Source organism: Zonotrichia albicollis, chromosome 34 (genome assembly GCF_047830755.1).
Source record: "Zonotrichia albicollis isolate bZonAlb1 chromosome 34, bZonAlb1.hap1, whole genome shotgun sequence".
Lineage (NCBI taxonomy): Eukaryota > Metazoa > Chordata > Aves > Passeriformes > Passerellidae > Zonotrichia > Zonotrichia albicollis.
Genome location: NC_133852.1, coordinates 4,456,030 through 4,479,919, shown reverse-complemented (window position 1 = coordinate 4,479,919; position 23,890 = coordinate 4,456,030). Strand labels below are relative to the sequence as shown.

At 49.6% G+C, this 23,890-nt stretch overlaps 1 protein-coding gene and 2 long non-coding RNA genes across 5 annotated transcripts; 1 reads left to right on the top strand and 2 right to left on the bottom strand.

Annotated features, from left to right (window-relative positions):
* Positions 1–973: 973 nt before the first annotated feature.
* Positions 974–5,458, top strand: LOC141726360 (uncharacterized). Of its 2 annotated transcripts, none has more exons than XR_012577619.1 (3): positions 974–1,174; positions 1,479–1,603; positions 4,064–5,458. It is a non-coding gene; the product is annotated as an uncharacterized LOC141726360 (long non-coding RNA). The 2 variants fall into 2 exon arrangements; XR_012577620.1 differs by having other exon boundaries at positions 976–1,112.
* A 113-nt stretch (positions 5,459–5,571) lies between these two features.
* Positions 5,572–8,399, bottom strand: LOC141726359 (uncharacterized). 2 transcript variants are annotated; one of them, XR_012577617.1, is made up of 2 exons: positions 7,012–8,399; positions 5,572–5,885 (listed from the first exon to the last, which is right to left on the bottom strand). It is a non-coding gene; the product is annotated as an uncharacterized LOC141726359 (long non-coding RNA). The 2 variants fall into 2 exon arrangements; XR_012577618.1 differs by having other exon boundaries at positions 5,572–5,873.
* A 5,220-nt stretch (positions 8,400–13,619) lies between these two features.
* LOC141726308 (uncharacterized) lies at positions 13,620–17,583 on the bottom strand. The gene is given in 5 exon segments (XM_074531058.1): positions 13,620–14,753; positions 14,756–14,803; positions 14,957–15,022; positions 15,657–15,725; positions 17,565–17,583. Coding segments are annotated over 5 exon segments (906 nt in total). The 3' UTR covers positions 13,620–14,049.
* Between the last annotated feature and the right edge of the window lie 6,307 nt (positions 17,584–23,890).

Sequence of the window (23,890 nt, the reverse complement as noted above, 5' to 3'; positions counted from 1 at the left end):
CTCCTATTCTTAATTGCACTTGTAAGACTCTTCCCAATAAATTGCTACCTGCCCCTTGGACCAATAAGACATCTCCCATCCAAATTCTAGTTTCTTCCCTCAATTACCACATCTTTAATGACCACAAATGTAAAACTTTCTCTTTTTGCCCCTGTTACTTTCACTGTATATTTGCTCACACTATAACCTTTTGGAATATTTAACAGGCAGGTTCTCTCTGCCCCTGTGTCTATTACAAATTCCAATTCTTCTTCTTGGGGACCCACTTTTAGAGTTATCAGAGGCTCCAGATGGTATTTGTCCCCTAAAAAAAAATAGAGCCTCTGACCTCCCTATTCCTCCTCTGTGCCCATCTCTTTAAAGATTTTCAGATCATCCACTTACTTAGGACCATTTTCCTTTTTCTCTTAAGTTTGTTTATCTGTTTAGTTGGAGTTTATTCTTTCCCCTCTAAAAGCTGTCCCTCAAAAACTTTTTGTTTTCGCATTTCGCCTTTGATATGCTGTCTCATTTATTCCCTTGGTTATGTAATTACGATAATTATTCATGTGTTTACTCCCCTCCTCATTATTTTTGCCCCACTCAGGAGGTACAGTTGGCATTTTGTCTTCTCTGAGGGTCCCTGCGGATTATCTTTTTCCTAAGCTTTTATTTCAGTTGCTCTGATGAATTGCTTTTCTTCTTGAGAGAAATATTATTTTCATTACAGACTGCATCTCTTCTCAAGTATAAATGTTTGGACCTAAAAATTGGTCTAATTGTTCAGCTATGCCGATGGGATCCTCAAAATATCCCTTTTATTTCTTTCTAAAAATTTTAGACCTCAGACAAAGTCAAAGGAGCATTTACAAACCCTGATCCGTCCCCTCCTATGAGAAGCTCTCTTAATGGAAATAGATCAATCCCTTTATCCTGTTTTTTTTTGGATTTTTATTTTCTATAGCCTTTTTCCCGCATTTTTAGGAAGAATTAGGAGAGGGCTTTCTTTTAACTGAACTTTTAGTGATGGGATAAGGTGATTCCTTCAGAGAGTTCCCCTGGCCAGCCGGAGCTGTGGTTACCAAGGGAATGGAGCTCGGGGCAGGACGGGGAGACTCGGCACAGCTCAGGGTGTGGGTGCTCCTAAGGCGGGGTGTGCAGCCGGGATGGCCCGAGGGGATCGGCACAGCTCAAGGTGTGGGTGCTCCTAAGGCGGGGTGTGCAGCCGGGATGGCCCGAGGGGATCGGCACAGCTCAGGGTGTGGGTGCTCCAAAGGCGGGGTGTGCAGCCGGGATGGACCGAGGGGCTGTTCCGGTGCAGACCGAGCTGGAGCGGGGATCGCCCTCACTCGGCTTCACGGTGGCTGATCCGGCACAGACAAAGCCGGGACTGACCCCGCCTGCAGCGGCGGGAGCCGACAGAGTCAGGGCAGCCGGGGACGGGACAGACGGGACTCCCCTCGGTGCGGTCAGCGCGGTAACTCCGGTCTACACGGCAGGACAGACCCCCAGCCCCTGGCACGAACTGCGGAGCGGGACTGGGACAGACGGACTGCGTCGCAGCCCGCACAGGGGCTGGGAGGGCTGGTGCGAACGAGTGGGGGAACGAACGGGAATGGATGAGGTAATTTGTTCTCAGCTTTATCTTTCTCCGTTTTGCTTTTATTGCCTTTCAAAAATGTTATTTTCTTACGCCCCCCCCCCCCTCTCCCCAGCATGTGGTATACTCTTTTTCTTCTGGATAAAACTGTTTTTACAAATAAATCCAGAGCTTAACAAATCTAAACTTCTGCTTGGATACTTTGAAATGGTCGACGAGCTAACTCATGACCTTCTCATATTGTTTTTCTCATCACCCTTTTATTTATCTTTTGGCAAATTATACATCTTTCAGGTACTTGTTTTTCTATGCTAAAAATCTCAGTGCACCCATAGTTCTTTAAAAAATGATCACACAAAGCCTGAGTATCCCACCGGGCTTTTTGATGCATGTCCTCTGCTATTCCCTAGTAAGCATTTTATTATCTAATTGTCTTCCATCAAGATGTTTCCCCGATTTATCTTGTTCACCACCTATCTTGTTTTAATTCCTTTTTTCTCTGCTTCCCTAAACTTTGGAATTTCCAATTTTTCTTTCAACTTGGAATTTCAACTCTATTTAGAGTTAATATTAACTCTTTCAGCTCCATTTTCTGCTGCATCTTTAGCTTCCTGATCTGCCAAATTATTTCCTCTTATTTCTGGGTCTTTACCTTTTGGTGTTCCAATATGTACTATGGCTATCTCTCTAAGGTATTTTAATTCCTCTAAAACCTCTAAAATAAGTTTCTCATGTACTAATCCTTTTCCTCTTCAATTAAGTAATCTCCCTTTAAAAATTTTTCTTAAGGTATGTGCTACTCTAAAGGCATACCTTGAATCAATATATAACTCCTTTCTTTTGTGTTAAATATTCTAATGCTCTTTTTAAAGTATGTAATTCACAAGTTTGCATGTTTTTTTCTCATCAACTTCTGCATACCCTGTATTTTGCAAGGAGCTGTATTTCTGTTTGCTAACATAACTCCCAAAGGGCTATCTTGGGGTATTTCTGTTGGTAATTTTTTCCCACTTCTCTTTCCTGTATCCAACTTACTGGATTTCTGTGTCATTTTTCAATATTCTATCTATTCATCCCCTGCTTCTGTTTTTCACTTTTACTAACAACTTTAATACTGCTTTTCTTTCAACTACTCACACCCAAAAAACCCTCTTTTTCTCACACTGCTTTTCAATACAATCCACCTCCCTCCAAGGAGATATGGTAAGGCTTAAAATGCACAATCCACATTACCTATACCTTCATTCGTCTACATTCACTCACTTTTATTTCTCATTCACTTTCACACATTCCTTCACACCCTCAAGACACAAAGCGGATCCTTATTGCTAGAAAATCACGGGTCCCTGTGGCCCCCCTCACCTTGGGGTTGGCCTCTAGGTCTCAGTGTCACCAGGTCCCCTAGAAGGGCCCTGACTCTGGTGGCCTCTGGTGCCCGTTCACCTGTGAGGCTGTCTGCATGTCTTTCTTCAACTATGGCCCCCTCACATGCCCGGGGAGCACTAGCTTAGTTTGCAGGTCACTCATATCCTTCAGCCCAAAAGTCCCCACCTACCCAAGAACTATAGCCTGGTGTGCAGGTCACTCACTCCTCTTTGCACTGTCTCCCCCGTCCCACCCACCTGGGAAGTTGAGGCTGACTTTGTGTGTGACTCACTCTCACACACCACAAAACAACAATAAGGTACTGTTTACTTTCACATCACCTATTACAAGTTTAGGTGTTACTGGCCAGTCCCGGTGCTATTGGATATCCCTCAACCCAGCTGTGTTGTTCAACCCCAGATGCTCTTGGGCATTTTCTGTCCCTCAACCCAGCGGTGTGGTACAACTACAGATGCTCTTGGGCATTTAATTTGTTTTGCTGTTGTCCAACCCTGGAGGTTCTTGGGCATTTTTTTATCCCTCAATCTGGCTGTGTTGTTCAACCCTGGATCCTGTTGGGCAAAATTTTCATCCCTCAATCTAGTTGTGCTGTCCCACCCCGAGTGTTCTTGGGCATATCCTCACTCCGACAGAATTCTGCTCAACCCTGCTCTTGGATGCTCTTGGAATATAAATCCCTCAACCCAGCAGGTTTTAGGGGCCCCTCCTGACCCGTTTCCTAGTGGATTGGGCTAGGAAACATTGCTCCCTACCTCTGAGGGGTCCAACTCCTCCCTGAGACCCAGTCCCAGTTACCCCGGGGGATTCTTTCAGTCTCTTATCACTCACTTTGTCTCTTTACTGGCCGTTTTTCTCGTGGAGAGTGGGAAACGCAGTGTGGGAGACTGCGCACTCACTTGGCAGGTCTGGGACAACCAGCCCGCCTCTCATTCACACACATTCATCCCCCTGTACCTGCCCCCCCCCCCTGAAATACTTACCAATCCCTTTCCCTTCCCGGGTTCTTCGTGCACACTATTAGTCTTAGGGGGCCAATTACCACTGTTGTAGGGAGCCTTTTTCACTTCTATTTGTGTTATTGTCTCCTTTTGTCCACAGATCATAACCTGCATCTGTCGGTCACTTCAGGGGAAACAGAGCGAGGCTACCAAAGACAGCAGGGCACGCCATCCCCACTCTGACTCTCCTAAAGCACAGGCAGCGAGGTGTTAGTGACCATCCTCTACCACCAAATTGTGAAAAACGCCAATCACTTGTTTTTACAATTTTAAAAGTTTAATAGTAATAAAATGGTTATAAAAATGGTAGCACAATTAGAGTAATAACAATTTGGACAATTTGAATTAGGACAATATGCGACAATAGAGACAAAGAGTTATGAACGTGTGGGTACCTTTTCTGGGCATGAGGAGCTTGAAAAAGAACACCCGTTAACAAAGGATTAACCCTGAAAAAAAATAGCCTGTTGCATATTCATACACATCATACATGATGCATAAATTCAATTCAGGATTCTTTCTGGTCAGTGTCAACATCTTCCTCTGAATCCTAACAGCGCCTTCGAGGCGGGAAGAAGTTCATTTCTTCTGATAAGAGGGCAATAAATTCTTTTTCTCTGAAAGATTTAAGTGTCCTATGGCTGCTATCTCACTGCAAGTCCTTTCTTTAAAAAAAGAATTCTACATAGCATAGTTTCTATTTTAACAATTTTTATAAACTAAAACTATATTTAACACAGTACTTAGGGGAATTAATACAGCATTACTTTCTAACACAACACATATAACATTCATTTCAATATTTGCGAAAAGCCAATCATAAAATACAAGCATTTTTCACAAGAAGTAACCAAATAAAACAATGTAGCAATAAAGAAGAGTGTTGGCTTGTGGCTTCTTTCTTCTTTGCATGAGACAAAGCATTTCATGGGGAAGAATTGCCTCTTCTAACAATTTTGCGAGAGTGGACAGGAGCAGAACATTTGATTTTCAAGTAGAAAAGGGAAATCGTGTCAGTAATGTCATCTCTTTTTATCCTCTGTTGACACAGTTGCAGGCTGCCAAAAGACATGGTCTGCAGTGTGGAACTTGGGGCCAAGTTTTTTTTCTGCCAGAGGATGAGGAGGGGAAGTATGCCAAAATCATGGAGTTGTGGCATGGTTTGGCTTGGAAGGATCTGAAAAATCTCATGGCTGCAACCCTTCTGCATGGCTGGGGACCCCTTGCACTGGACCAGCTTGTCTAGAGCTCCATGCAGCCTGGCCTTGAACATGCGCACTTTCTCTGTGCAACCTCTTCTAGGAGAATCTTTTTTCTGAATCCCTTATCTAAACCTACTCTCTCTCCATTTGGATCCATTCTCCCTTGTCCTGTCCCTGCTTGCCCTCGTACAAAGTCCCTGTCCAGCTTTCTTGCAGGTTGCCCTCAGGTACTGGAAGGCCACAGCTGGATCAAGGCTCGGTCTCTTTCCCAGGCTGCAGAAGCTGAGCTGTGTCAGCCTTTCCTTGCAGGAGAGGAGCTGCAGCCCTGGCACCATCTGGGTGTCCCTGCTGGGCCCCTGCTGCAGCGTGCCCATGTCCTTGCTGTTATAAATAGACTCAAGAGGAGTGAAATTTCCAATTTGAATTTATTAATTCAAGGCATACAGCATAAGCAAAAGTTTCAGCGCTGGACGGCAGGGGAGTCTCCGCTCCACCAACTGCCGCACCCTCATCCTCAACGACCCCCTTTTTAAGTCCTTAGTGCTTCCGGACTGCTATGTCATTTTGAAATACTCTGCGCCTGCGTTGATTGTTGCTAGGGGGTCTTCTCTCGCCTCCTGGTGGTCGATGATGAAGGTCTTGGTAGTCTTCCTCGGTTGTGTCCTTTGACCTGATTCCATATTTGGTAGAAGAGCTTCGCCTTTTCTCCTATAAAACTTACTTAAGACCTTATGATTACCACGCGATTATGCAAGCAAAAAAAGAATTGTGCAAGCTAGATAAATCAAACAGGCACTTAACCACATCCTCTATTCTTGAGGGCTTTTTTGTGTAGCAAGCTAGACAAGCACTTAATCACATCTTCTATTTTTAAGGTTTTCCGTGTAGCAAGCTAGACAAGTTAGATAAGCACTTAATCACATCTCTTACTTTTGAGGTTTTCCGTGTAACGAACAAGACGTTTTATCTGTTTCACTTGCCGTCCATGCCGGGGAGCCCGGCAGAGCCGGCGGCAGTGCTGCAGGTGCAGGGTCAGCGGCAGGGAGGAGACACGGCCCTGCAGTGGCTCTGGGAGCAGTGATTGGCGCTGGGCCGCCCGCACTGCAGAGAGCCAGGGCCCTTGTGCCTGCCCTTGTGCCCAGGGCACCTTTCCCCGCCGCTCGCCTGCCCGCCAGCTCAGGGGAAATGCCCCCGTGCCGCCCCCCAGGGCCGCCCCTCGCCGCTGCCCCGGGGGCTCCCCAGCGCCAGCTGGAGGGCCCCAGGCCTCGGCCGCACCCTGCTCAGCCCAAGGCCTGGAAAAGCAGATTCAAACACCCACCCAGAAAGTGCCCCAGGATGCCAAGGTCAATCTTTTCTCTACAGCACGGGTTTGTTTTCAGAGTCTGCACGGGAAAATCACCAGGAGAAAAGAGCATGAACAAGTTCTGCCTTGGCAATCCCTCAAGGCTTTGAGGGAGAGGCTCTGTGGTGCTTACTCGCTCACAGGGACACACAGAAATTGTTGAAATGGTAAAAATAATCAAAACCCCTTAGAAAGAGACCTAAGGGAGCTTGGCCCCACAGAAATGATGCTGGGGAGAGGCCCTTTTGCTGACCCACAAGCTCAAGCATGTTCGCATACTGCTATTTTGCAACAGTCTCAGAAACTTGCAGGAGAGGCTTCTCATGCAGTTCCAGATATGGGACTACCACCTCCATCTTATACCACCACTGGACAAGAGGCAAATGAGACTTTCATGAGTTTCTGAGATCGCCTCAGAAATGCAATAGATCGGGCTCCAGGAATGTGCCCAGAGGTTAAAGCTGTGCTAGGAATGTAATTAGCAGTAGAAAATGCAAATCTCACCTGCAAAAGGATCCTGCAAACTTTGCCCAGAACAGCTCATTTGGTAGACACAGGAGAAGCTTGTGCCAGAGTAGGAACTCCAGAGGACAAGGCCACCTATCTAGCAACGCAATGGCAACTGCCCTTGAACCACTTGTGCAGCACACGAAAAACAGCCCCCCCCCCCGATCGAGTTTGCCTTCGGTGTGGCAGCCAGGGGTGCAAAGTTAGAGCTGTAAAGAAAAGTAACAAACAGCAACAGCTACTGGTTCCAAGGGAAAGTGCAGCAGATGTGACAAGCACAGGCACCAAAGCAGCAAATGCAAATCCACAGACAAGAGAGACGGAGCCCCTGGGAACCGTGGCACCGAGCGCTAAAGGGGGCACGCGTGCCACAAATGCTCCCCACAACCAGGTGGCTGCCTGGACATTCCTCAATCAGCCCCAGCAGGGAGTGCAGGAGTCGATGTGGCAGCAGCAGTAGAAGCTACCTTGGAAAACACTGACGTGCAAATCATCCCACCTACAACAAATGGACCTTTGGAACACTGTCCTAGGGTGATGTTATGATGCTTGTATCCCCATTCGTGTGTTGTTTTTATGCTGGATATTATGTTCTGTGCCTTCAAGACTGGCTCTGAAGAGTGAAAGTTTTGGTTTCTTATCAGCCTGCTCCCTCACGGCTGGCGGGACGCACAGATGGGGCAGTACATAGTGCTGCTTTTGCTTTTCGTTTGGCTTTTTGCTTTGCCCCTGCTCCTGCTTTTTGCTTCTGCTCATTAGTTAGTCCAGCTAAGCAGTCCGAATTTTTCCCTGGACTGTTTTTCCTTTCCTTTTCTTGGACCTACTCGAACCTGCTCCAGACTGGGATCTGGGAACACCGAGAGTTTGCACCTTGTGGCTGCAGCAGCTGCCCCAGTGCCGGAGGGACTGAGAACAGAATGATCAACCCCAAGAGAGACTTTCTGAATTTGTCATCTTTTTCAGAGTGGTGTCATCGGGTATTGTTCATTTTGTGTGCTGGGGGGTGCTGTGCCTGTTCAATAAACAGGTTCTTTCCACATCTCTGCAAGGAATTCCTCCTGAACCGGTTGTGGGGAGGGGCTGTGTGGGTTTGCTTTCTGGAGGGGCCCTCCTTTGGACATTCTCTACCAAATTTGCCCTCAACCAGGACACCTTCTTTCCACCTGTCCTGGATAGCTCAGGCTGTAAGATGGTAACAATAGGGGGGGAAAGGGGACTGTGGGGAGAACAGAGGACATCTAAACAACAGACTGCAATAACATAATCACACATCAGTAAAGCTTAATATTCACACAGTATTCATCCCTTAATTATGAGAGCTAATCATCTCATTAGCTATCTATAACACAAAGACACCTAAAATCACCATTAAAAGGCTTGGTTCAACGTAAAATTACCCAAAGAGGACTAAAATCTGTCAAAGGCATCTAAAATCCACCTTAAACCTGCCCAGTTTATCCTAAAATCACTCAAACATGCCCAACCCCCACCCAAATGGGCCTGAAATCATCCAAAGGGATCTAAAATCCACCCTCAAACCCACCAGATTTGGCCTAAAATCAGCCAAAGGGGCCCAAGATCCACCCTAAAAGGCTTGAAATCACTGCAAAGGATCTGAAATGAACCTTAAACCTGCCCAGTTTGGCCTGAAATCACCCAAATGGACCAAAATTCTCCAGGAACAAGACCAAACCCAGCAGCAAAACCAGCATCAGCAGCAAGACTGAGACCAACACTGGAACTGGGATTGGCAGCGCTGCAGGACCGGCACCAGGACTAGGACCAAGACCCAGACCAGAACCAGCACCAGAACCGGCACTGGGACCAAGACTGGGACCAAGCCTGACACTGGGACCGGCACCAGGAGGGCTTTGGAACTGGGACTGGCACCGGCAGCGCTCCAGGACTGGGATCAGGACCGAGACTGGAACCTGGCACCTGCACCGGGACTGCTCTGGGACCGGGACCAGGACCGTGACCGGGAGCCCTCCAGGACTGAGACCGAGACTGTCACCGGAACCAGCACCGAGATTGGCAGCGCTCTGGGACCGGGACCCAGACTGAGATTGGCACTGGGAGCACTCTGGGACCAAGACCGGCACCAGCAGCAGCACTGGGTCCAGAACTGCTCTGAGACCGAGACTGAGACCAGGACCGGCACCGCTCTGCAATTGAGATTGACACGAGAACCAGAATCAGCACTGGGAGTGCTCCGGGACTGAGACAGAGACCGAGGCTGGCACTGGGACCGGGATCAGCGCCAGGATCACTCTGAGACTGGCACCGGGATCGGAAATGGGATTGGAAATGGGATTGGCACTGGGATCCCTCTCAGACCTCTGCGTTTGTTCCAGGGAGCTTTGGCTGCATCCCTGGGCAGGATGGGGAGGGGCCCCTGAGCAGGGTGGGACCCCCTTGGTTCACATTGATCCGGTGCAGCCATCCCGGTCCATATGGTCCAGTTTGTATGATCCCAGTCTCTGCTCCTAATCCCTATGGTCCCAGCCTGTGAAATCCTGGTCCATGTGATCCCAGTCTGTACAATCCCAACACATACAATCCCAACCCATACAATACAAGTCTGCATGACCCCCGTCTGTATGGTCCTGATCCATATGATCCCAGTTTGTATGATCCCTGTCTGTACGGTCCTGATCCATATGGTCCCAGTTTGTGCAGTCCCAGTCTGTTGGATCCCAGGCCATATGATCCCAGCCTGTATGGTCCTGCACGGCACACACCCCAAGGGTCTGGAATTCCAGTTCCCAGCCAGGAAAAGTTGTTCCTGCCCTTGAAGGCAAAGCTCTTAAGAAGGGGCTGAAAGCCAAGTGGAGCAAGATCCTACAGTGACATTTCACTGCCAGCCTTCAGAACTTCACCCATGGCCATTGCAGCTCCTGCACTGGGAATTAAATCAGGGCAGGGTCTTTGGTGGCAGCTGCCCTGGCTCAAGGGAGACACTGAGAGAGAAACAGAGCAGGCAAAGAGAGGCAGGAGAGAAAGGAGGACACAAACACTATCAGCTGAGAAGGTGGCACTCTGCAAACAGAACTGCAAGTGACTGAAAATGAACGGGACAGAAATCAGTAACCCTGGAAATTTTATTTACTATCAAATACATCCCACCCACCCAGCTCCACACAATCCCCATCCCACCACTCCAAATTGGGATCCCACTTCTCCCAGTCTCCTCCCAAATCCATCTCACTCTGGTGGCTGTGGAATGGAGTGAGTTTGGCAATGAACTGAGTTTTTTAGGGTGGGAGCAAGGCATTTTGAAGTGGGATTGAGCCTGTATGAATTAAATTCAGTTGTTTGGCATGGTATTCAGTTGTTTTGAGGTGACCCTCTTGGCTTTTGGAGTGCAAACAGATGGAGAACACTGTGCAATATCTCCCCCCTCAGACCACACAAATCCTCCGGAATATTGTCTCCAAACCATCAATTCCCCTTTAAAAACCTCTGAAATTGTGGAACTTCAGACATCTATGATCAATTTATTTCATTTAACCCAGTTTTGGCTGTTTTTAAGGGATGAAGATGAAGCAGAAGAAAATTAAGGTCAAACCAAAAGTAGAAGCAGCCAGGTGTGTTGCCAACATGGATCACAGGGAATGTGAGTGACCAGGGCTGTGCCCAAAGTGTCTCCTCCAGTGGGGGATGGAGCTGGAGCAGCGCACGAAGCTCTTCCCACACTCGGGGCACTCGCAGGGCTTCCCTTACCGGTGCCTCCGTTGGTGTTTGTTCAAGTGAGAGCTCTGTGAGAAGCTCTTCCCACACTGAGGGCACTCATAGGGCCTTTCCCCAGTGTGGATGCGCCAGTGGGTGACAAGGGTGTATTTTTACTTGAATCCCTTCCCGCAGTCGGGGCATTGGAAGGGCCTCTCCTCTGTGTGAATCCGATAGTGCTGGAGGAGATGGGAGCTGGTCTGAAACCTCTTCCCACACTTGGACCACTCGTAGGGCCTCTCCCCTGTGTGGATCCTCTGCTGCTTGATCAGGTCAGACCTCCACCCGAAGCTCTGCCCACACTCCCCACACTTGTAGGGGTGTTCCCCAGTGTGGGTCCTCGATCCAGTGTGGTGCACGATCAGGATGGATCTGCATGAAGCTCTTCCCACACTGCCCAGATTCCAAAGGAACCCAAATCCCCAGGAGCCCAAATTCCTGGGACTCCCGCAATTCCCCGTGACTCCAAACTCCAGTGACCCCAAATTCCAGCAACGTCCCCAAACTCCCGTGACTTCCGGTGACCCCAAATTTCCCGTGACTTCCCCAATTCCTCGTGACTTCCCCAAATTCTGCTTTTGGGGTTCCCCCCAATTCTCCCCCATTTCAGGGTCCCCTCGTTCCCTGTTTTGGGGTCCCCCTTGTCCCCAGTTTTAGGGTCCCTCGTTCCCGGTTTTGGGATCCTCCAATCCTCCCAAATTCCCTCCAAATTCTCACAATTTTGGGGTTCCACATTCCCCCATTTTGGCGTCCCCTAATTCTCCTCCTTTCCTTTTGTGGGATCCCCCAAATTCCCCCTATTTTAGGGTCCCCCATCCCCATTTTTGGGGACCTCCATCCCCCCCAATTTCCCCCAATTTTGGGGTCCCCTCAATTTACCCCATTCCCGGTTCTTGGGATCCCAAATCCCCTAAAATCTCATTTAGGGGTCCCCATTTTCCCTTTTGGGATCCTCAATCCCTCCAAAAACACCCACAATTTTAGGGTGTCCGTTCCCATTTATGGAATCCCGAATCTCCCCTGAACTCCCCCAATTTTGGGGTCCCCGTGTCCGTTTTTAGGGTCCCTTGTTCCCATTTTGGGATCTCCCTGTTCCCAGTTTTTGGGGTCACTCCGTTCCCGTTTTTGGGGTCACTCCGTTCCCGCTTTTTGGGGTCCCCAATCTCCCCAAATTCCCCCAAATTTTGGTGTCCCCGTGCCCATTTTTGAGGTGCCCTGTACCCGTTTTTGTGGTGTCCCGTTCCATTTTTGGGGTTCCTCCATTCCCGATTTTAGCACCCCAAATCCCCCCAAACTCTCCCCCAATTTTAGGGTGTCCGTTCCCATTTATGGAATCCCAAATCTCTCCTGAACTCCCCCAATTTTGGAGTCCCCGTGTCCGTTTTAGGGTCCCCTGTTCCCATTTTGGGATCTCCCTGTTCCCAGTTTTTGGGGTCACTCCGTTCCCACTTTTTGGGGTCCCCAATCTCCCCAAATTCCCCCAAATTTTGGGGTCCCAGTACCCATTTTGGGTCCCCCATGCTCATTTTTGGGGTCCTTCCATTCCAGGTTTTTGGGGTCCCAAATCCTCCCAAATTTTGGTGTCCCCGTGCCCATTTTTGGGGTGCCCTGTACCCGTTTTTGTGGTGTCCCGTTCCATTTTTGGGGTTCCTCCATTCCCGATTTTAGCACCCCAAATCCCCCCAAACTCTCCCAATTTTGGGATCCCCGTGCCCGTTTTTGGGGTGTCCGGTGTCCTGCTCCATTGCCAGCCCCAGCGTGACCCGCCCGGTTCTGCCGGTGGCTCTGAAGATCGCGATCTTCATCCCCCGCGCCGTGAACCGAACCGGACCAAACTGGATCGAACCGGTCCGAACCGGGAACGGGATCAGGATTTGGGATCGGCATCGGCACCGGGAACGCTCCGGGAGCTCCGCGATTGCTCCGAGGAGTTTTGGCCCCACCCCCGGGCGGGACTGGGAGGAACTGGGAGGGATGGGGCGGGAATTGGGAGGGACCCCCTTTACTGGGAGGGACGAAGGGGGGCGGGACCGCCTCGGTTGGCACGTTTCCGGTTCAGCCAACCCGGTCCGGATGGTCCCAGTCCCTGTTTGATCCCAGTCCCTGTTTGATCCCAGTATATATGATCTCAGTCCAGTTTATCCCAGTCAGGATTATCCTAGTCCATATCTGATCCCAGTCCAGTTTATCCTAGTCAATTGTTGATCCCAGTCTATATTTGATCCCAGTCCATTTGATCGCAGTATTGGAATATGAGTCCCTATTCGATCCCAGTCCAGTTTATCCCAGTCTGTATTTGATCCCAGTCCATCTAATCCCAATCCATATTTGATCTCAGTCCATATCTGATCCCAGTCCCTATCTGAACCCAGTTCCCTATTTGATCCCAGTCCATATTGCCCTGCACACATTGCAAAAGGCTGGAAATCCAGCTCCCAGACAGGAAAAGATGTTCTCGCCCTTGAAGGCAAATGGAGCAAAATCCTATAGAGATATTTCCCTGCCAGCCTTCAGGACTTCAGATCCTGGGACTGGGAATTAAAATAATAATTGGGAAATAAAATAATAAAAAAATCAAGGGAGGGTCTGTGGGGACAGAGGGGACAATTAAATCAGGGCAGGGTCAGTTAAATCAGGGGATGGACTTTGGTGGTCCCTGGGGCAATTAAATATAGGGAGGGTCTCTGGTGGTCCCTGGGACAAGGGAGACACTGAGAGAGAAACAGAGCAGGCAAAGAGAGGCAGGAGAGAGCAGGGGACACAAACACAATCAGCTGAGAAGGCAGCACTCTGCAAACAGAACTGCAACGGACTGAATATGAACAGGAAAGAAATCAGAAAGTCTGAGAGTTTTATTTGCTATCAAATACCCCCCACATTGTGGGGGGACCCAGCCCCACACAATCCTCTTCCCACCACTCCAAATTGGGATCCCACATCTCCCAGTCTCCTCCCAAGCCCATCTCACTCTGGTGGCTGTGGAATCGAGTAAATTTGGTATTGGATTGGGTTTTTCTGAGGTGGGTTTGAGAATTTCTGGGATGGGATTGAGCTATTTTCACTGGGATTTGAGTGGTTTTGAAGTGAGAGATCCATCCCTCTTGGCTGTTGGAGTGCAAAGAGATTGAGAAGAGAAAAAAATTAAGGTGAAACGAAAAGGAGAAGCAGACAGGTGTGTCTTGCCAACATGGATCACAGGGAATGTGAGTGACCAGGGCTGTGCCCAATGTGCCTCCTCCAGTGGGGGATGGAGCTGGAGCAGCGCACAAAGCTCTTCCCGCGCTTGGGGCACTCACAGGGCTTCCCTTAGTGGCGCCTCCGTTGGTGTCGGGTCAAGGTAGAGTTCCTGGAGAAGCTCCTCCCACACTGGGGACACTCATAGGGCCTCTCCCCAGTGTGGATGCGCCGGTGCCTGACGAGCGTGCAGTTGCGCTGGAATCCCTTCCCACAGTCAGGGCAGCGGAAGGGCCTCTCCTCTGTGTGCTTGCGCTGGTGCAGGACGAGATTGGAGCTGGTCTGAAACCTCTTGCTGCATTTATCACACTCATAGAGCCTCTCCCCAGTGTGGATGAGCTGGTGCTTGACAAGGGTAGAGCTGTCCTTGAATCCCTTCCCACACTCAGGGCATTGGAAGGGCCTCTCCTCTCTGTGAATGTGATAGTGCCGCAGGAGATGGGACCTGATCTTAAACCCCTTCCCACACTTGGAACACTCATAGGGTCTCTCCCCAGTGTGGATCACCTGGTGCCTCATCAGGTTGGAGCTCCTCCGGAAGCTCTTCCCACACTCCACACACCTGTGGGGCTTCTCCCCATCATGGAGCTGCTCATGGAGCACCAGCTCCGAGCTCTGGCTCAATCCCTGGCCGCCTTCCCGGCCCACGCTGGCTCTTTCCCCCTCAGATCCCCGCCAGCTGCGTTTGCAGCCACTCCTCGTGCGGCATCTCCGCGGCTTTTCCTCCCCGTTGGCTTCCTGCGCTGTGGAGCCGCTCAAAATGGCCTCTGCCACAGGTTCTGCCACGGGCATTTGTCCTCCCTGCTCTCCATGCTCAGCTCCTGCTCTGGGGGAGGAAGGACAAGGACAGGATGGGATTTGCCTCCAAGCCACAGGCAAGGGCAAGGAGATCCCCCCAGGGCTGTGCTGCAGCTGGGGCCGTGCTGGGCTGGGAGATGGAGCAGCACAGAGGGGAAAGGGGCACTGACTTCCTCCTCACCTGCCTCAGAGTCCTGGGGCATCTTCCTCTTCCTCGCAGTCCACCAGAGTTCGGGAATGGGAAATCCTGCTTTGGGAAAAACAAGGGATGAGCATGTTTGCAGGAGCGTCGTGGGGTACCCCAGTCGGGACGGACAGAGACAAGAGATCTCTCAAGCCAGGTTGTGGAACTTGCAGTTTATTGCAACGGGCCTGGGTGCAGAACCCTGCTTGGAGCTGCCAGGCACAGCTTGGAGCAGGCCCGAGAGAAGAGAGGGGTACAGAGGATGAGAGGGCAACAGAGTAAGAGTTCCCAATAGAGGTTCCCGATAGAATACAATAAATCTTCTTCTGTGTTGAATATTCTATTTCTCACTAACCAATCTAGGGCAAGATACAAATCCTAGAGCATTTACATACAGCCTGCAGGATTAATTATGTCACCATATGTGTTATATTTTAAACCCTAAAATGCACACTTTGGACCCCTTCTGCTGAGCTAGTAGCGTCTGCTCTGACCCTTGGACCTGTCTGCAAGCAGAGGGAGTTGTTTCATCAAAAGGGGATTACCTTATATTGGGACACACCACTGTTTTTCAGTAGTTCAGTAAGTAAGGTATCTCAAACCTTGTTTTCATTTTATCTTGCTTTTACTTTCTATATTCTCAAAATCATTTGCCAGACAACCATAAGGCTTTCCTGTTTCTTCTTCCCCAACACACCTTTAGTTTCAAGGTCCCTCTGCTCGAGTCCATGTCTACAAGTCACCAGCCACCTGGGCTCCAGAATATCTTCCAAAAAGATTCAGCCCTGAAAAAGCTTCCCAGGAGTTGCCCATCCCTGCTCCCTCCCCTCAGGTGTTTGGGGGTTCCCCCCTGTCCCATCTGCTGGGGTCACGCTTGGACTGGGGCTCCCCCTTCTCGTCGGTGCCTGCCCTGCCCAGGCTGCTGGCAGTCCCAGCAATGCCAAAAGCTCCCCCCTCTTGGCTCTCCCCATTTCGGGATGCCGGGGCTCTTTGGGCTCCCGGGCTCCCTTCTCCCCTCATTCTCTGCTCGGGGCTGCAGCGGCTCCAAGGAGTCCCCCCTGCCCCTCTCCAGGCTCTTGAGGCTCCCGCCAATGGCGGCGCTCCCCCCTCTCTGGGCTCCCCACTTTGGGCTCCTGGGGGACACAGGGCTCTGCTCCTCCAGGCTGCCTCTGCCGGCAGCCGCCACCGGCACCCCCCGATGTCCCCCGAGGGGCCTTTTCCGCTCAGCCTTGGACTGCTTCATTCTCCAAACATCCCCCCAAAAACCCAACTCGGAGCAACTGGGAGTGACTGGGAACATGCTGGAGGGAACTCCTCCAGCATGGGAGGACATACTGGGAGGGACTGGAATGAAAGCGAGGGTGAAAGAGAGCAACTGGAACCATGTGGAGCACAACTGGTTAATACTGGCAGGGACGGAGCACACTGGTCTCATCTTTGGATCATACTGGGAGGGACTGGACTAATACTGGGAGTAGCTGAGTGTTGCAATCTTCGCTGCAGTGTTGTCCTTCCCTCTTCTCAGGGGCTCCTCCTTTCTCTGCAGCACAGTCCTGTCTCTCTTCTCAGGGGCTCCTCTTGGGCTCTTGACCCACCCCTATTTATCTCAGTTGCCTTCACGAGCTACAGCTGCTGCCCAACTAAGGACCCTGCAGCTGCAGCTCGTTTGGAGCAACTCAGAACCACAAGGTCTTACAATACAACATATATTCAGGCCCCCACAGCTGAGAGCGACTGGGAACACATCCTGAACCATCATGCCCCATACTGGGCCTGACTGGGAGCAACTGGGAGCACGCTGGGAGCAAATGGCATCATACTGGGACTTACTGGGTTGATCTAGGAAGCAACTGGAACCATGCTGGAGGCAGCTGAGACCATACTGGGGGAAACTGGAAACAACTGGGACCACACTGGGAGGGCTGCCATGTGACTGGGATTAAACTGGAGCCTACTGGGATCACATCAGGGTTGAAAGTGAGTGACTGGGATCACAGTTTGGGCCACTGGGAACAACTGACAGAAACCGGGATGATGCTGCAAGCAAACTGGAGGAACTGGGAAGGACTGGATGCATACTGGAGGCAACTGGGATATACTGGGCATGACTGGGGGATCATACTGGGAGACCTGACACCTTACTGGGGCCACTGGCAGTGTCAGGAAATGACTACAGACATGCTGGGAGCAACTGGGATATACTGGGAGTGTCTGGAACCATACTGGGGGGACTGGAACCATACTGGAAACAACTGGGACCATACTGGGGGGAACTGGGACCACATTGGGGGCAAATGGGAGTGAGTGGGACCATGCTGGGAGGGACTGGGATCATATGGGGAGTGACTGGGACTAGAGCAGGGACAACTGGGTTCAACTGGGACCATACTGGGAGTGTCTGTAGCCGTAGGGGAGTGATGGAAGCACACTGGGAACAGCTGGGCCCATGCTGGGAGCAACTGGGATCACACTGGGGGCACTGGCATCAGACTGGGAGTGACTGGGAGCAACTGGTATTAGACTGCAGGTGACTGGAATCATACTGGAGTGGCTACACTCATACTGGGATTATACTGGGAGTGAATGGAACTTGACTGGGGGTTACTGGGAGCTACTGGGCCCATGTTGGGAGGAAAATGTGACACACTGGGAGCAACTGGGATCGGCTGGAAGGTACTGGAACCATGCTCAGAGGACTGAAACTACAACTGGGGCAACCGGGATTATACTAGGAGCAACTGGGAACACCCTTTGAGCAACAGATGGAAACTGGGATTATGCTAGAAGAAACTGGGAGTAACTGGGAAAGACTGGGATCATTCTGAGGTAACTAAAACATACTGGGAGTGTCTCTAACCATACTGGGGGAACTGGAACCACACTGGGAATAGCTGGGACCATGCTGGGAGCAACTGGGACTATTCTTGGGGAAACTGGGATCATAATGGGAGGAACGGGCAACAACTGGGATCACACTGGGATCCATCCCAGTGAGAGCAGCTGAGTCCATACTGGGTTACACTGGGATCTCATTGAGTGCAGCTGGCATCATACTGGGATTGACTGGGAGTGGCTGGTTTTGTGGATTTTGGGGGATTTGGATTTTGGGGGATTGTACTGGTATTTTGAGAGGGAGTTTTTCTGGGCATATTTGGGGATTTATTGAATTCTTTTGTGGCTTTTTTTGAATTTCGGGGCTTTTACTGGGATTTAGTTGGGATTTTTTTGATTCTCAGAAATTCTGGGGGTTTTATTGGGATTTTTAGGAGATTTTGGGGCATTTTATTGGAATTGTGGTGGCATTTATTGGGATTCATTGCGGATTTGGGGTTTTTTGGGATTTTTGGTGGGATCTGGGGGCTTTTGTGGGGTTTTTTGCGTGTTGCCAGGATTTCCTTGGATCTTGGGGGAGATTTTGTGGGACTTTTTAAGATTTTGGGGATATTTTGGGGGGATTTGCAGAGTTTAATCAGGATTTTTGGCTTTATTGGGATTTCACAGGATTTTGTAGGCATTTATTGGGATTCTAGAGTGTTCTAATGGGATTTGAAGAGATTTAATTGGGATTTAGTGGGTTTTATTGGGACTTTTGGAGGTTTTAAGGAGATTTTGGTGCTAATCAGCCCTTCCCTACACCCTGGGAATGCCCCAAAGCCTCCCTAAAATTCCACGAAAACCCAACAATATCCCCAAAAATTACAAGAAAACCCTCAAAAACCTCAGAGAATCTCCAAAAATCCTAGTGGAACTCAACAAAATTTAAAAGGACTCCCAAAAATGTCAACAAGTCCCCCCCCTCAAAAACCCCCATAACCCCAATACAATCACCCACAATCCAAAACCCCCCCAAAACAACGCAATCCCCCAAAATTACGTAACCATCTCAAAACCCAATAATTCTCCCCAAAAACCCTAACAAAATTCCCCCCAAACTCCCAAAAAATCCCCCAAGCCCAAAAAAGGTCCTACCGAAATCCCCAAAAACCCCTCTCAAAATCCCCCCAGACTCAGTGGGGCCGGCCTGGATCAGGGGGCACCGGCCGGTGGAACAGGAGCCACTTCAGCGGGCCCTGGGAGCTTTTTGGGGAGGGGGCACCATGGGAGACCCCCAAAAACCTGGGGGGGAACCCCTGCTGTGCCCCTTCCCCCCCGAAACCCCCAGACCCCGGTTCAGGGTGGGCCTGGGACCCCCCAGGACCCCCAAATCTCCCCCGGACCCCTCCAGGAACCCCAAACCCCCTAGAGCTCCCCCAGTGTTGGCCCAGAACCACCCTGGACCCCAAAAACCTCCCCAGGACCCTTAGACCCCCCCCATTTCCCCCTAAAATTCACCCCAGACCCACCTAAGACCCCCCCAAATCCATCAGACTGCCCCAAATCCCCCTCAGGCCTCTCAGTCTCCCCCAAACCCTATGAAATCCCCTCAGACGCCCACACATTTTTCCAGAGCCACCTCAAATTCCCCCAGATCCACTCGCAACCCCACAGTTCCTCTCACAATCCCCCAAAAGCCCCTCAGACCCTCCCAATTCCCCTCAGATCCTCCTAAACCCACCTGAGAACTCCAGACATCTCAAGCTCCCCCCAAAGCTCCCGAGAGCCCCCTCAGACCCCCTCATTCTATCCAAACCCACCGCACACCCCGTTGTTTCCCGTCGATGCCCCCAAAAATCCCCAATTTCCCCTCAGACCCGCTCCAAACGCCCCCAGCTTTCCCCAGATCCACCTCAGCTCCGCTCTCCCCTCACAATCTCCCGCCTCTGCCGCGGGCGAGGACTACCAACAATGGCGGCGCGCCCCGCCCGGAACCAACCAATCACCGCGCTGCAAGTCCTGGAAGCAACCAATCACAGCGCCGCTCCTCTCAGCAATGCCCGCCCCCCCCCCCCGCCGCCTCAGCTCATCAGAGGCGACTCGGAAGCGGCGTCCCCATCGCCGCCGCCGCCGCCGGGACCCGCCGGGCTCGGGACAGGAGCGGGAGGGGCCTGAGAGGGGATCGGGGGAGCGGGGGAGGGTCCGGGGGGAACTGGGGGGGCTTTGGGGAGGGGTCCGAGGGTTTGGGGGTGTCTGGGGGGTCTGGGGAGGGGTCCTGGGGCATTGTGGGGGCACATGGGGGGTATAATATGTATAATATTATATTTTAAAATAATAAAATGTATATAATATTATATACATATATTATATGTATCTATAACAATGGCTGCAGGGCAGGGAGAGCCGAGCTCAGGGTCCCAGGCAGACGGGGATGGACCCTCTTTTATGGAAGTGGGTGTTAATAAGGTCCCAGGGCAGTCTCACAGCAGAGGCTCACCCTGATTTGCTGAAAAAAACCCTGCAATTTGTAGAAGCTGTAAAGCCAGTATGATTGATTTCAATGCTGCCCTAAGGACATGGGCACCCCCAAAAATTCCCAAGTCTATTTTACCTCTTAACTTGTTGCATATGCATAAAAGATATGTGCATATGAGAGGAATGAGGGATTTGTCTTTACAAACCAGCTGTGGGTCTGCTGCTAGATAAAACCAGCACTGATAAAAGAAACAATGGGAAGGATTCCAATCATTGATAAATGGCAAAAGATATGTGTTTTTACAAATAAACTTTAGGGTTGCTGATAAATGAAATTGTACGTTGAAAGATAAAGAAACAATGGGGGAAAACCTAAATTCCATAAGAACTGAAAATTAAAAGGGAGGGTTATACATCAGAGGGGAATCTCTGATATCAGATGTTTTGGGAAGTCTGTACCTCTCAAGTACCTCAGCCACTGGGGAAAGAGAGAAGGGAAATTGGGGTAAAAAGGAGGCTGCATCCTCCAAAAATTGGAGAGACCCCAGGGGAATGCCCCGTGGCCTCTCCCTTTATTCAAATAAAGTCAAAGGCCTCCTCTGTGTCCTTTTTGGACATAAACCTCTGATGTTTGTGGATTCATTTTCCTGGCACATGTGTATTAAACTGTCTTATAAATTCTATGAGCCTGCCAGTTGTTCAGTCACATAGTTGTAACCCAGATCCAGTTTCTCCATCTGCTTCAGCCCCAGGGTCGGTGGGGGCCCCCTCTCCTTATCTCTCTTCAGCTTGGATGTTTGCATTCCTTTCTAGGTAGCCTTGAATCTCCTTTGTTTTCTCTGCAGGCTTTTTTGGGAGCACACAAGTTAACAGACTACAGGAGACTAAACAGCAGACTTCAGCTAAATCTAAAATTGGTTTCTACCCTGAGTTAAATTTCTAACCCACAGCTGGAGAAGCAGCTCTGGGCTGGGCCGGGGAGAAACTCCCAAATAAGAGAAGTGCAGCCAGGTGCCCTCGTCCTGAGCTTGGTCACATCTTTTGTTTTCTGAAGTATCCAGTTGTTAGTGTTTCCTAGCAATTCTCTAAGTAAACAGGAACAAAAGGACCCCCCAACATACCTTTGCACCCTAAAAATTCTGCTCTGTCCAATCGTTTCTTCTGGTGGCATTGAGCATAGCTGGATGATCCTTGGAGGTTTTTCCAACCTAAATAATTTCCATCTTTATGAAATAAACAGGGCCAGGAGACTTCTTCTCCTTTATAATGCCTTTATTAAAAGTGATCAGCTCAGGATTGGGCGGCTTGGCAGGGCTGCAGTCCCCGTCGCGTCTCCCAGGGCGACTCAGAGGAGGAGGATATGCGCAGCTCCGTCCACTAGGGGCAGAGCTGGGGGATCCAGTCCTCGTGGAAGCCTTAGGGCGTGAGGTCCCCGTCAGATGTTGCCCCTTCTCGCTTATCCGGCTTGGTCTCTCCGCCGGGGACGACTCTCCTGGTCAGGGCGAGAGGGACTCCGCATCTCTGCAGGCTCAGCACTTGGCTCCTCACACCCGGACATCACTCTAGTCTCTCAACTCTTAGGTGGCTCGTTGTTTTTAGGGTTTTCTCGTTGCATTTTGGAGTCGGGGTCCCAAAAGCATGCTGGTCTTGGAGTCACTTTGCATAACCCCCCCCCCACCCTCTCAGGTGTCTTCCCTATGCTGGGAAAGAGAACACAGCCTTGGGGAAGGGCCATCACCCCACCCCAGCCAGGGCCTTTACTAATACAAAAGGGGTGATAAGCTACAATGACCCGTGATTACAATAACAAAGCACACAGAACCCTGGCAGAGACAGATCTGGCTGCCTTTTTGTAACTTTTTCTCACAAAAAAATATTGACTGAATTTTTGTTCATAACAGTCCCCCCTCTTTTTCTTTGATCGAGCTTGAATTCTTAAGCTCGCATCAACTCACAATTTTTGTTTTGAATCTACTATAAATCTCTTGTGCACTTTGGTAATCATGGTTACTTAACCTTGTTACTTTTCTTGGTTTCTTCAGGTTAGTCTGTACAGCAAATACTGTTTTACTAAAACAGACAAATAAGCATAGTAAAAAGAGCAATCTTCCAAGTACACACACAGCGAGAAAAACCACTTTTTCCCATACATATTTTCTGAAAATCTCTAAATTCTCCCACCCACTGGGATCAAGTGTAGGAGTTTGATCTTGATTATTTACACATGCTAATCCTTTTATTTCATTTGAAATGTCCCTAATAATTGAATTCTTTATTTTTAACACTGCCTGTAGCCGGATGACTTTGTTCAACACAGATTTTGTGATCTAAACTTGGCTTTTACAATTTTGGATTTTCCCAATTTCTATTTCACTTTCCCGGTTTTGTTTAATTTCTCCCAAATCATTATATATAGGAACTCCCAAACTTGATCCAGTTTCTTTGGGTAATAAGAAAATTGGTGTTATCACCCTAGCAATGCTGTTGCCAGATGGGATCAAACTTAGGGGTTTAGAGTTCCCCTGAAAGGTGTTCCAAAAGGGGTTTATCTCTTTTCTAGTACACTCATTTAAATACTTGTAACAAACAATTTTTTTCTTACCATTTTCACCATTTCTTTGCTTTTTACTAGATCTGCTGAGCTTGTTTCAGCAGCATCACATTCAAAGCAAAACCAGGCTTCCTCTATAGGGCACTCTCCTAGGAGCGGCTGCCTAAAAGTGGCAGTATTCTGGGCTATCCAATACATTCCCTTATTTTTCTGATAAAGGACCAATTGGGAGAGGTTAACACCATCAGGGTTAGAACTGATGTGGACTCTCGACAAGGAGCTCACTTCCTCCTCTTCATAGCAGGGTTGGTAGCATTCATTGCACAGCTCAGCTGGGCTTCCCAGAGCACCACCAGCAATCAGAGCCATCAGTACCACCCTTCCCAAGAGTCCGGTATGGGTCATCTTGCACAGCCTGCCCACCCGGCCTTGCCTCTTGGGGAATTTTTTTTCTGAGGAGAAGCTTCCAAGCTCTTTAGAGTCCCTTCTACCCGCTTCTCTGGTTAAGCCTCTCTTGGTCTGTTCCCTACAAATTTTAGTTTCCCCCCCAGGGGAGTGTTCTGTAGAGGGTTAACCTGGAGTCTTTAGAAGTATATTGGGGAACTTAAACTAGAATTACTTATTTACAGCCTTAAACTTTTTACCAACATAATTTACACAAAACAGTTTTGAAACATTTTAAACAATATTAAAACTCTGATACCAATTTTCCTCTATACAGTTCAGTCTTTTTGACTCTTCCTCCTGAGAGTCAACTTTAAATCACAGTATACCCAGGTGAATTAACTTGTGATGTGGATGAATCCTTATCCAGTGCCCGGAGGTGAGTGGTGTGGACTCTGGCTCAATGCCAGAGGGGAAAACTGGGAGTCTGGCCCAATGCCAGAAGTAGACAGGGGTGTAGTCCGGTCCAATGCCACAAGGAGAATGGGGTGCAGTCCGGTCCAATACCAGAATGCCAGAGGGAAAAACTTGGTGTTGAATCCTGGTCCAATACCAGGGGTTGTGTGACTAACATAGTTCCCATAAAACAGTCTTGAAACATTTTACTAATGTCTTCCCATACAGTTCAGTCTTTTTGACTCTTCCTT